We start from the raw sequence: 13,535 nt of genomic DNA on the forward strand, positions 1-13,535 counted from the left end.
CTCTGGGTCTTAAGGCGTTTCCTGGGTAATCTCGCTGAGGTCCGAAGCCATTATGTTTTTTGGCCTGCTCAACCATGCCTTGACTTGGAACAGGCTGGAACGATTTCTTAACAATAAAGTTTTTAATTTTTTTTTCAATTTTCTCACTCATATTATCCAATCCCTGTTCATCATACCTATAAATCGCTGGATGCATTGCAAAGCTTCTATAGGTCCGGAGATGCCAGTATTCGTGGCTTTATTTCATTTTGGCACATGCCATAACCTTGATAATCTCTTAAACTAAGCCGAATTACAAACTTTAAGCTCCAGAATTGAACTTAGCAGCAGTTTCAACTTCTACAAAATGGTTCGTCTGTCCAATTTGAACATTGCTTGGGCATTTCTGGGTGCATGGGTTTGGCGATGGCAATTGGTAATTGCTTGCCAAGCCAGGCGTTGCATTGGAGTGCTTACTTGAGTGCTTAAGCCACTTGCCGAGCACCCTCCAATCGATAGCGGTTCAGTTCGTGTCTCGATCGGGATGTACAGTTGACAGTTTCTACAATGTAGAGGTACGTATTCAGCACACGGTACATAAAGGTAGATTTGAATCTGTAGGGACTCATCGTGGCTGTGTAGGCATGCCATGCCTGTTATGGGTGCCGTGGTGGCAATGATTCATCCTGTATCTTATGGAGGTTTTGTCAGGTTTTCCTTTGGCCTGGTGACTGTTTCGAGCAATTGGTTTTTGGGTGTGCTTTACAAAGGTTATATGGTTTCTCTTTGTGAGTTTCAAAACAAAATGTATTTGATGACAACCGATTTCCAAGCCATTTGTCGTTTAACGTGCTTTCAAAATTACCCAGTCAAGTTTTTGTCCACCCGTCACATGCAGCTGTTTATAAAGATTAATGTTTGTGCACATCTCCTTGAAACGTCTATATAAATGCAACGTGTTTTTCAGTGAAAGCTACTCAAGGTTTTTGGGTTGTATGCACTACTTACTGAAGTCGGTAATCGCACTGACTCCACCGTAACTCATGGACCAGACTCCACGCTGTCGATTCCCAAAAGATTGCCGTTATCGGCCAAGCATTGATTTGTGTGTGTTGTTCATCCAGCATTACATTTTGTCTTTGCTTACTCTTCTTCCCCCCCCTCTCTCTCCCTCTTTCTCACTGTCCCATCCTTGCTCCTCCCCCTCCTAATACAGTGCAGCAGCATCCTACACATCTCTCTCTGTCTCTCTCTGTCTCTGGACGTGTCCGGGTGGTAATTATTTGTAGATGGCGTTTGTCTCCGGACGTGTCTTGATGGTGTTTGTGTCCAGGCGCTGTTTCTTTCTGGGTGGTGTTTGTCTCCAGATGTGTCCATGCGATGATTGTCACCGGACGTGTCTGGGTGATGTTTATGTCCAGACAGGAGTTTGTCTCTGGATGTGTCCGAGCAGTGATTGTCTCTGAACGGCTTGGCTCCAGACACGTCCGGTGGGTTTTTTTTTTCTCCAGACGTGTCTGGGCAGTGTTTGTCTCCAGACGTGTATGGGGGCTATTTGTCTCTGGGTGGTGTTTGTCTTCAGGCGGCATTGGTTTCCGGACTATGTTTATCTCCGGACATCTCCAGGCAGTGTTTGTCTCTTCGTGGTATTTATAGTATGACCGTTAGAAAATGTATTTCAGACATTATTTTATTTTCCATCTTCACTGTTATTCCATGCAGAATCATTTTGATGAGACTATGAATCGTAATTGATGTTCCACCACATGTCTGCCTTTCCTTCCCCCACCCCTCCTCACTCTCCCTCCTTCCTCACTCACCCACTCCTCTCTCCCTCCCCTCTTCTCTCCCTCCTCTCCCCCCCCCACCTTAATATTCCCATCAGTGAAACGATGGGTTGTATTTGCTAGTAATGAGATAAATTGATCCATTTAACGTCGTTTCACTGAATGTCGTGGTTTTGAAGAACATAGCTACGGCGTTAACCGACGACCAAGTGCATATGATTTTAAGCCATACTGTGGAGAAGAAAAATCTTGGGTGATTGGTTTAGACTTCAAATATAAACGTTGGTTGAGGCTTTTATATGAAAGATACCATTCTCTCCCATTTTTATGCATCAAACAGGCATATACGAGTCACTGTTGTCTTTGAGAGAATCGTCCACTGAACATGATGAAGAACATTTGAAGGGTCGTATGATGAACCCACAAGATGAAAGAAAAAGTGAAGACAACAATAATAGTAAGAAATATTTGCCTCTGGACGTTATTTGTTTGATTGCATCATTTGTCATTACAGATTACATACACACACATATGTACATACATACATAAGGGAAACCGAGGTGCACTGAAATATTTTATCTAGCAGCTAATCTTGACCAATGTCATTAAGTCCCATAAAGTGCCAACCACATTAAGATTTCAAAAAAAAAAAAAAAAATCAAAATGCTTAATCTCCTGGGTGATCCTTTTGCTCGAGGACAGGGCAACATCCACACTATACTGATGCTGGTTAAAGCAATTGTTTGTTTTTATTTCGTTCCCATAATTAGATTTCATCTCCACACTCATCAAGTTTGTTTCCCCTAGTTTCTCAATTTATGCTGCCCAACCCGGAGAGGAAGGGAATCCACATGATGCGACTGGTGGAGGAGGGGAGGTACCAAAACGAAAGTCCTTCCTACTCACCTCAACCAGGTTGATGTCACGTTTACTCATGCATTGACCCATCCGCCATCTTGACCATGCTTTTAATTCAGAAAAAAAATTAGTTTCAAATTGAAAAAACCTAATTATGTTCTCATGCAAAAAAAAAAATAATTAGAATTGTCTTTGGGGGTGTCAGGTCCAAAATTACAGTCTTAATAACAAAATATCACATGCACGGCCCCCCGACTAGGGTTAACAACCAAGTTGACAGACCCATGTAAATGCCCTGATGTGCAAGCCATGTGAATGGCTGGTAAATACACGAGCAAGCACAGCCGATGGCAAGCAGGTTTATCAGTCCGCCTTTGGCAGCCTCCAAAGACACCAGTAATTATCGGATTATTTAAAATCCTCTTAATTTACAGCCATGCAGGGAAAAACCCAACAAACCAAAACAATTTTAGGAAAGCATGGCATGGGATGAGACAAAGCAGACACGTGGTCTTTGGAAATGAAGAATAATTTATTGCACCAAGACAACATATATAGAGAATCTTGAATGAAGATAGAAACACAATAAAATAAAAAAAGAACTCGATAAGCATAGAATAACCGAACACTGGGCATCCATCACATTTATTCATCCTTCACCAACAAATAATCCAAACTGTTTTATAGCACCACAGGGCAGCAAAACAAGAAGCTGTTGGCACACATCTCGAAGTCTTCTTTGTACGTCAGTAATTTTGCTGGCCTGTGTCTCAATGGGGCAAGAGGCAGGCAAATACGAACTGAGCATGAGCAACGATGACTCTGCTAGACGGAGCAAAGCGAGAGAGCAGGAGCAAAGTTCTGCTCCCACTCCCATCACTTGGACGGCACGTCTTCACCGTTCAGGGCCATGCCCACCCACCCAGTATGGGGTCCAACCATGTTGCTCCACACAACGGACACAGCCATTCACGTCCACAATGGATGTACCCGTTGGGGGTGGCCCTTTCGCATGTGCATGCAAGGCCAATGGGGACCCACCATAAATCGTATGCGGAAAGCCCACATGGAGCCAATTGAAGGCTCTGATGTTGTGGCATCATCACAAAAGGCTTTGTGCCGCTGCCATGACACCCCATACCCGGGCCAGACCCATACTGGTCTTCGATGAGGGGGAACACCACATGAGACGTCCTTATCTTCTCTAACCATTAAATATGGACAGCACTTCACCTCCCCCCAGCAGTTTCACGAAAAGTTTCACACTAAACATTGATCTTGACATAGGAAAACAACACTATTTCCTCACTATTAATGTTTTAGACTTAAAAAAATGTTGTATAGAGGTTGGCCTTTATATGAAAGATAACATAGTAGAGTGCACTTCTATTTTTCACTCTCATCCTTCTCGAAACTCTCATCCTCCTTGCTATTTTTCAGTGTTATTTTTCACTTTCATCCTATTTTTTTTCTATTTTTCATATCAAACAGGTATTTACGAGTCAGTGAGTGATTTGAGGAAATCATCGACTGAAGATCATGAACGACATTTTGAGGGGGAATATGATGAACTCACAACACAAAAGGAAAAGTGAAGACAAGAATAACAGTAAGAAATACTTGCCTCTGGACCTTGTTTGTTTGTGTGGAATTCATTATCATTGCAGATGTACATACACACCATGCATACATACTGTTACGGATCTGGAAACCATAAGCATTCAACATACAGATGTCCCAAAAGTCAGTTATGTCGTTAAGTATGTGTGTCGTCAGATCCCTTTCCTTTTGTCAAGTGGGAGAATCAAAGGTGTGCATTGCGATTTCTTTTTAGTTAGGTTTTTAAATGTTTACATCCAACGAACCCTCCAACATGCCATATAACAACTACCCCATCTGCATGACCCCTCGGCCCATCATGATCCACCACCAACCAGCTGCCTTCTCACACCATGACGTGCCAAGGCAAGATCTTGCGGTTTCCCAGTTTCTCCGCTCCCGCGAACATTGTAACTCTTTCACGACAACCTATGCCACATTGATACTGTTACTCGTTAAGTATGAACCCGCGTGGAAAAGTGGCTGGGGTTTCCCGGCAGGGACCAAGGCCCCGCCCCAGAAAGGTATGCCGTGGGACCCTGTCCAATCAAAAGCGGACAGCGAGGTGTGTTCACCAAGGCCCCTCCCCGCTGAGGGAGGTCCATAAATTCCCAAGCACTCTCTGAGACTGGGGTCTTTTTGGGTTCTTGGGGAGTTTTTGTGGGTTTTGGCTGTCACAAAGAGTTTTTGGTGGGTTTTGGCTGTCACGAAAGGGTTTTTGCTGTTACGAAGGGGTGGTCGAGGCAGCGATCGTGCCTCTGCTGGCCCTCGACAAGGAAGGAAAGGGCGACCCCGACGCCCCCTCCGCGGACCCCGGCCATTAACCACCTGAGGTCCGCCACGAACCTCGAGTCCCACACGTGCGACTGGGGACCAAACCAGCGACCATTGTCCAGTGCCGCAGCATGGAGTACCCCCCTTCTGCGATGGCCAGGTACCCAACCAAACTCTGACCCCCAGCTTGTCTCTCTCCTCGGCTGCGAGGGTCCAATAAAGAAATCTTGGTTTCTTTTAATTTGTGTGTGTGTCTGCGTGTGTGCCCATCTAAATAGAACTGAATAAGTGTTTTTTGGAACATTGTAAATACTTATTGCATATTCGCGTTAAGTCTTGCTTTTTGTCTTCATTTAATGGAAATAAAACTTGTTAGAAATGTTCTCAGTTCGTTTCCGTCCCTTCTTTAATTGGTCCAGCATGGTTCGGATCTGAGTTTAGGCGGGGTTTTATCCTCGATAATCCATTCATTCCAGCCGGCACGGCTTTGGCAGTTTCCGCTCGGCTGCACCCGAACCGGAGTTGGTAGTCGGTAGTTGGAACTCCACCACAGTCGGTAGAGTGACCCGGTTCGAGCAAGACGTGCCAAGGGCATGGTTTTTTTTTTGTATACCTTGTCGAGGCTTGTATGAGAGCGAACACACAACGCACAGCAAGGGGGCATGAGACAAGAGGGGCGGGAGTGGGAGGGGAAAACAGTGGGGAACAGACACATTAGGAGATCTGTGGAAGGGAGAGGGATGGAGATGGGACGGGGAACATGGGGAAGAGAAGATGGACATTACAGGAACTTTCAGGAAGAAAAGCAGGGGAATTGAAGGAGGTGGGCTTGGGTGGATTATCGGGGGAAGAAAAGATCGAGGATTTGGATGGGGGTGATAAGAGGTGGTGGTGAACGGCTGTTTTGAAAGCCTGGAGGGAAGAATGGGAAAGAATAGAGTGAGGAAGTTTATTCCAAAGGCGGGAAAAAAGAGGAATGAAAGAGTGAAGGTGAGCAGTGATTCGTGATTTTGGTAGTTTTACCAGAAGGGGGTTGTTGGCGGACCTTCAGCGCCCTGTGGAAATGTGGTTGGGACAAATCGCAGAGAGAGCGGGGGGGGGGCAAGGCTTGAGAGGAGACGGTAGAAGAGAGAAAGACCACCGACCAACCTGCGGTGAATGAGTGAGAGGCCCAAAGACTCAGCTTCATTGCGGGAGATGCCGATGATCTTAAATGCCCTGGTTTCGACAGTGTGAAGCCGAGAAAGGTGGGAGGCAGGAGCACCAGCCCAGAGGGGAGAGCAGTACTCCATCAGGCTGCGGACAAAAGCTTTGTAAGTGGTCAGGAGCTCAAGAGGGCCGAGGAAGGACTTTGCACGACGGAGGATTCCCAGTCAGCGACTGGCTTTGGAGGCGAGGTTGGAAATGTGACTTTCCCAGGAAAGGTCATGGAAGATAGTGAGACCCAGAAGCTTGAAAGAAAAGACTTCTTCCAGAGGATTGTTGAGAAAGTGGATGGGGGGGGGGGTTCTAAACGGTCCTTTCGAAGAGACATAGTGAGAGTGTGGTTTCCCCAGTAGTCGAAATCGCATTGTTAATTAGGTAAATTGGTTATCGACAAATCGACCCTATGCTACGCGGTTGAGATATTGGTGACCATGGTCGGTTAAACGACCCGCCGGCTCGCGGAGTTATCCGAGCGACGCCCTACAATTCCGGGGAGTTTGGTGGGAGACGACGCAAACCTCCCCCACCTTGTGGTCATTCTCGCCACCGACCCCCGGCCCACAACAATACTGTACACTCATACATAAGTAATAAAAACCTTTTTTAATGCAAAACGATGTGGGGATGTTGTGGGGACTCCAAAAAGTATATAAACAAGGAAGGGATGGTCACAAGAAATCACACACACACACACACACACACACACACACACACACACACACACACACACACACACACACACACACACACACACACACACACACCCTTTTCTAGGGACAACCTTTATTCAAAGAAAGGTGCAGGGATGTGGTGACTGAATGAAAAATCCGCTGGTGGAAGTGTCAGAGAAGTAGGCCATTGGGTGGAGGACTCTTGGTATCCGCAGAAGGACATTGAGTGACCCCCTCTGGTACATTGTACAGCGAAAGGAGCTGTTGTGGTGCTGGGAAACAAGATGCTTGGGGAGCCGAGGAGTTTCATCAATGTGCAACTTTGTTTGCACTGCCGGTACACACACACACACACACACACACACACACACACACACACACACACACACACACACACACACACACACACACACACACACACACACACACACACACTCTGGTACACCCCACCCCCTTAACCCCACCACATTTTTGGACCTCCCGCTGCCGAGTTGAGGCCCCACCTTCAGCTAATTGAGATGCCATGGCCTTGCAGGGAATGAATGGTTATTGTTATTGGTGAGTCTGAGTGTGTTCCACTCGGTCCTGTGCTGTTGAAGGCAGGTAGCCTGCGAAATTGGCCTAGTAGTTTTGAAATTGGGTATTTGGGCTAAGCTGACAGCTGGAGCAGGTGATATCTATTGAGGGACAGTCAGTAGATAGGGTTATATCTTTAATTTGGTAAGTTCAATTGTAGCTAAGGTAGACCTGTTTGTTACCTCCACCACTGAAGGTGGAGTAGGTTATGTTTTCACCCCTTTCTGTCTGTTTGTTTGTTTGTGTGTAGGATATCTTAAAGTGTTTCGGACAGATCCAGTTGAAATTTTGTGGACAGGTTGAGTGTGTGACAAGGACGAACTGATTAGATTTTGGTGAAGATCCGGATCCGACTATTAGAATTTTTTAAGTGATTCTTTACCATTGAGTGATAGGTCCAAAAATGATATAGTGCTGTTTCGCATGATATTTCAAAAATGTAATGGACCCGATATGTTCTTGTGGATCAGACATCGTGTAGTGGAGGTATGCGCTCTACGGAGTGCCCTTCTAGTTTTGTTTTCATTTTTTTTTTGCCATCTTCTCTCCCTGCCCAAAGGATACCATCTTGGGCAAGGTGGGGGATGAAATTTTGAAAGTTTCGCATGATATTTCAAAAAAAATCGAATTTTTGTACCCAATTGTGATTGCTGTGCATTTTATTGAAATAAAGGGGGTAAAGTGTTTCAAAGAATAGGTAAGGTTAGCCGCAGTTTGCCTCTCACAGCCTTCTCTGAATTATTTTGCAAGTTAATTAGGTGTATGATGGTAAGTGTTATGGCTGGATATTGTGTTCCCGATGGAGAACCTTGGCAGGAGCCCAAGGTTCTGGGGAAGAGGCTGTATTCCATGGAAGGGGGCGGGGGAGAGGATCCATCACTAGATTGTGGTAAGTGTAACATGGACCATGTGTTTCGAGTAGGATAGATTGACATTTTGCACGGACTTGTTCGGCGAAGTTGTATGTAATATGTGCACCATGGTGAGCGGTGAGTGTTAACCGATAATATAGTCAGGGTAAGGTTGTGTTGCATAAAACCTCCTGTTTGAAAGGCAAATACTTTTGGTGAAGATGGCAAATGAAAAACAATCTTTTGCCGCTGTGGAGGAGCTCAGAGTTTGAAACAGCAAAGGGCTTACCTTGCGTAGCTTTTCATGGTTGCTTTATGCAGCTTACTTTGGCGAAAAGAGAATGGGGAGAGTCAATTTATTTATAATCCTGGCCACCTGGGTAATTGATGAGAGCTGATTGGTAAATTACTCCAATTATGGGTGGAAGACGTGATTGGGTCTTGTGTTTATATACTGTATGTATAGCACATGATGTGCTTCCATCACCAGCAAACATGAGTGGGTGGGTGTTGTTCCAGGAGAGCTGCTCTTGGTATGAAGCTCAGGGAATGACAGCATGCACTGTGTGCATGCTCAGTAGAATTGGCAGCAGGAATGTAAAGATGGTGTAAGGAATGTTAGAAATAAGTTTCGGGTACGCTAAACACTACATCGACGTGTTTCGACTTATGAGTAACTTACAAGTAACGTGTGTCGACGATCGCATAACGTGCCTACAACTTATGGCCAGCGTATGCGGAACGTGTGAGTCATACACTGGCATACGTCAAAAAATTTTGAGCATGCTTAAAATTTGTCGACGTGCTCGGCATACTACGACGTATGCCAGCATGTTTCAGCGTGCTCTTAACGTATACAAAACTTACCCATAACGTATTTGACGTGTGCCAGCGCATTCGGCAAATTTTTCAGACGTCGGCATACGCTGGCTAAAAGGTCAAGGTGTGACAGGGCCTTGACACTTCGATGTCTCATGCGGTTATGATTTGAATCGTCGAGCGGCAGCCTTTTAATAGGCTACGCCACGTGATCATCGGCGATACGCTGCTGCGCTCTATGCATACGTTAGACTATCGTTGGGCATAGGTTGTGAACGCCGACAACACGCTAAGCATTCGTTGGTTTAAGTTATCTATAAGTTATCGAAACTGTGCTGTAACACATGATTGGGTTTTCGTATATCATGACTCGCCCGCTAGGGGTGGCAGGAATGTACATCAGGACGCGCAATAAAGCGGAGTTGATGCTAAGACTTGTTTCTCGTGTTCCGCTGCACCTCGTACACCATAGTTGGCTGACGAGGATGGTTGAAAACGGACATGTGCCCGTTTTCGTCGGAGATGACTTCGAATTGTTTTCAGAGCAATTGGGATGCTATTTCCACGCGAATGATGTGGTCGACGAGAGCAAACAGAAGTCGATCTTGCTCGCTTCGCTTTCAGCGGAGCATTATCGACTACTGAGTGATTTGGTGGCGCCGGACAAGCCCCGTGATGACGGGCTGTCGTTTCAGGACATTGTGCAGAAGATGAAAGCACACATGGCGCCGGAGAAGTCATTACAGCTCGCTCGATACCAGTTTGATCGCCTCTCGAAAGGTGCAGAGGAGCGCGTCGCTGATTTCGTGGTGCGGATTAAGCATTCTTCCGCGGCATGCAAGTTCACGGCAGAGGAGCGTCCAGCTCGGCTCAGAGATAGTTTTATCGCTGGTTTACAAGATGTGAAGATGGTTTCGGCAGTTCTACGGCTGAAGGGTGAAGCCATGACATTCGACTCGGCGGTCAGCACGGCTACAGCGGTCGAGCAGACTCGCGGGGATGTTTGGGCCATCACCGGCAACGCGGGGTCGCGAGCACCCCGGGACGTGCGCACGACCTTTGGTGCGGGTCGGACGTCGCCGCGTGGCCGCACGTGCGGCAAGGTGACCCTGCGGACGTGTTTGGGATGTGGAGGTCGACACCTGCGCCGTGCGTGCCCGCATAAAGGCACCGTGTGTTTAAATTGTCACAAGGTGGGTCATCTGAAGCGTGTGTGCCGTGGGGCGCCGGCCACCGTTAAGGTCATGGACGGCGATGTGCGAGGCGACCCGGGGCGGAACCAGCGGCCGTTGTTGAGCCTCTTTTCAATTGGCCCGGCGGCGGCGCGCCCGATGACGGTGGAAATCGAAGTGAACAAAACGCAGATCACGTTTCAGGTCGATACGGGAGCGGCTGTGTCGATCATTGGCGAACAGACCGCGCGTAGACTCAACGACCTGAAGCTTATCAGGTAAAACCTCATGCTGTTTACGTACACCCGTGAGAAGATAATGCCAGTCGCGATGGCAGACGTGTTTGTGCGGTACCAAGGCCAGGTCGCCACGCTTCCATTGTACGTCGTGCGGGGGAGGGGACCGTCTCTCCTCGGCCGAGATTGGCTGTCCCGCATCAGGCTAGACTGGGCCACAGTTCACCTTGTGCAACCCGTGCCGAGCCGGTGGGAGGACCAGTTGGAGAAGATTCTTCAAAGACATCAAGGTTTGTTTTGCGACGACCTTGGGAAACTCAAGGGCGTGCAGGCAAAGCTCTTCCTGAAGGAGGGGGTGGTTCCTCGTTTTTGTAAACCACGACCGGTGCCGTATGCCCTGCGGGACAAGGTCAAGGGTGAACTGGATAGGCTGGAGGCCTGTGGAGTGATCGAACGGGTGTCGTACTCAGATTGGGCCACCCCGGTCGTCACGGTGCTGCAACGGAATGGAGACGTCCGATTGTGCGGGGACTTCAAGTCCATGGTTAACCCGGGGCTCAGCGTGGAGCAATATCCACTGCCGTCAATCGATGAAATATATGCGCGATTGGCGGGGAGTCAATACTTCACGAAGCTAGACCTGCGTGATGCATATTTTCACCTGGCGATGGATCCCGGGAGTAGCGAGCTTTTGACAATCAACACGTGTCAAGGGCTCTATCGATATACCCGACTCTGTTTTGGGATTGCTTCGGCCCCAGCCTTGTGGCAGAAAGCCATGGATCAGGTTTGCATTGGCCTGCCCGCTCAGACCTACCTGGACAATGTGCTCATTGTGGGGAAAACGGCGGAGGAGCACCTTGCGAACATTGCCCAAGTGCTGACAAAGCTAGAAGCGTGCGGCCTGCGCTTGAACAGGGACAAGTGCGCATTCTTCAAGCAGCACTTGGAATACCTCGGGCACATCATCATGCCGGAGGGGCTGTTGAAAGGTCCTCGGAAGATGGAGGCGATTCAACACATGCCACCGCCTCGCGACAAGACGCAGCTGCGCTCGTTCATTGGTATGGCCCAGTATTACCAAAGGTTCGTGCGCAGGCTCAGCTGACAACTTGCGCCATTAACACGGTTGCTCAGGAAGGACGAGCGCTGGGCTTGGGGGCCTGCACAGCAGGCGTCGTTCGACCGCGTCAAGCGGCTGCTCACAGAGGATACGGTCCTTGTGCACTACGAGCCTGCACGTCCGCTCTTATTGGCATGCGATAGCTCTGCATATGGCATCGGGGCAGTGCTCTCCCACAGGATGGACGATGGTTCCGAGCGGCCTGTTTGTTTTGCATCCCGGACCCTGTCCGCAGCAGAGCGGGAATATGCCCAGATCGAGCGCGAGGCTCTCAGCCTCGTCTGGGGTGTGCGGAGGTTTCATCAATACCTGCTGGGGTGGCATTTCACTTTGCAGACGGATCACAAACCGCTTCAATTCATCCTGAGACCCGAACGCGGGGTACCGGTGGTAGCGGCCGCACGAATACAGCGGTGGTGTCTGTTTCTTGCTGCTTATGATTATGATATTCAGTTCCGAAGCACTGCGAAGCATGCTAACTGCGACGGGCTCTCACGCTTGCCGTGTGCGGAGCGTCCAGCTGCGTCTGAGTCAGCCGACCGGGTCGATGTGTTCGCGCTGGGCCAGGTCCAAAGCGGGCCGATCACCGCCAGACAGGTCGCGGTGGAATCGGCTCGTGATCCGGTACTCGCCCGTGTCGTCCAGGCGATTTATACGGGGAATTGGAGCGATCTACCTTCGACACCGGCATTTCAACCTTTCACGTCGTGCGCATCAGAGCTGTCGTTGGTCCAACGGTGCATTATGTGGGGAATGAGGACGGTGATTCCACCGAAGTTCAGGCAGCGGTGTTTGGAAGAACTGCATGTCAGTCACCTTGGCGTCGTGAAGACCAAGAGTCTTGCTCGTAGCCTGTTGTGGTGGCCGGGGTTGGACAAAGACATTGAGCAGTTGGTTAAGCGTTGCGCCACGTGTCAAACAGATGCTGATAACCCGCGTCGAGCCTCGGGGCTATGGCCGACCCCAGAGCCTGGCAGAGGGTCCATGTAGATTTTGCGGGGCCGGTTAATGGCAAAATGTTTTTGATTGTGATCGATGCATTCTCTAAATGGCTGGAGGTTGTAGTAATGCAGCATATATCAGCAAACATTACAGGAGAGAAACTGCAGACGATCTTAGCTATTAAAGGATTACCGGAGATCCTGGTCTCTGATAACGGTCCGCAGTTCATCGCAGGTGTATTTGATGAGTTTATGCGTCAAAATGGTATTCGACATCTAAGGTCCGCACCGTATCATCCTGAGACGAATGGGCAGGCTGAGTCGTTTGTTAAGATGTTGAAACGGGCTTTGCGCAGGGGGGGTGTTGCACCTGTGCAGACAGTGGTCGATGTCTTTTTGCTCCATTACAGGAACGCGATTCATCCTGTCACGGGTGATTCGCCTGCCATTCGTCTCTATGGACGGGCATTGCGGTCCAGACTGGATTTTCTGTGACCTGGAGGGTTGGGGAGTGGGACGGTGTCGCGTCCGATGCTGCTGCGCGGTTTCGATGTGGGACAGTGGGTAATGGTGCGCAATTATTTCCACGGTTCCAAATGGGTGCCGGCTGTGGTTTCTGTGGTACTGGGGCCGGCGAATTGCATGGTGCGGACTGATGGTGGGGAGGTGTGGAAGCGGCACGTGGACCAAATGCATGATCGCTGTTCAGCGTCACCCCACCCCACACCCCCCCCCCGCCGAACGATGTGGGACCCCCACCTGTAATGTCGCCGTGGCCAGACGTTGTATCGCCAGGGCCGGATGTACCGACGCCCAGGGGGTCTTCGCCTGATTCAGTCCTGCCCGGGGACGTCGGGCAGGCTGGTCGGCCGGGGGTGGTTGTTATTGCGGATGGCGCGAGTCTGGCGAGGGTGTCACCTCGACCGAGCCAGGAGGCGTCTGA

At 49.0% G+C, this 13,535-nt stretch overlaps 1 protein-coding gene across 7 annotated transcripts in view; it reads left to right on the forward strand.

Annotated features, from left to right (window-relative positions):
• The window catches only part of LOC147018337 (uncharacterized), a 74,856-nt gene that overhangs the window by 50,962 nt on the left and 10,359 nt on the right, over window positions 1-13,535 (forward strand). For 5 of the 7 annotated variants that reach the window (XM_085897905.1, XM_085897903.1, XM_085897908.1 and 2 more), the window contains 3 exons: window positions 2,107-2,223; window positions 2,574-2,681; window positions 4,116-4,233. In XM_085897905.1, coding sequence (XP_085754031.1) covers window positions 2,107-2,223; window positions 2,574-2,681; window positions 4,116-4,219 — 329 coding nt within the window. In that variant the 3' untranslated portion in view covers window positions 4,220-4,233. Of the gene's footprint in view, window positions 1-2,106; window positions 2,224-2,573; window positions 2,682-4,115; window positions 4,234-13,535 lie in introns of those variants that run through there. The other 2 variants (XM_085897907.1, XR_015062332.1) reach the window with 2 other exon arrangements.

The sequence above is a fragment of the Eptatretus burgeri genome, chromosome 10, assembly GCF_056783735.1.
Source record: "Eptatretus burgeri isolate ZD-2024b chromosome 10, Ebu_testis_v1, whole genome shotgun sequence".
Lineage (NCBI taxonomy): Eukaryota > Metazoa > Chordata > Myxini > Myxiniformes > Myxinidae > Eptatretus > Eptatretus burgeri.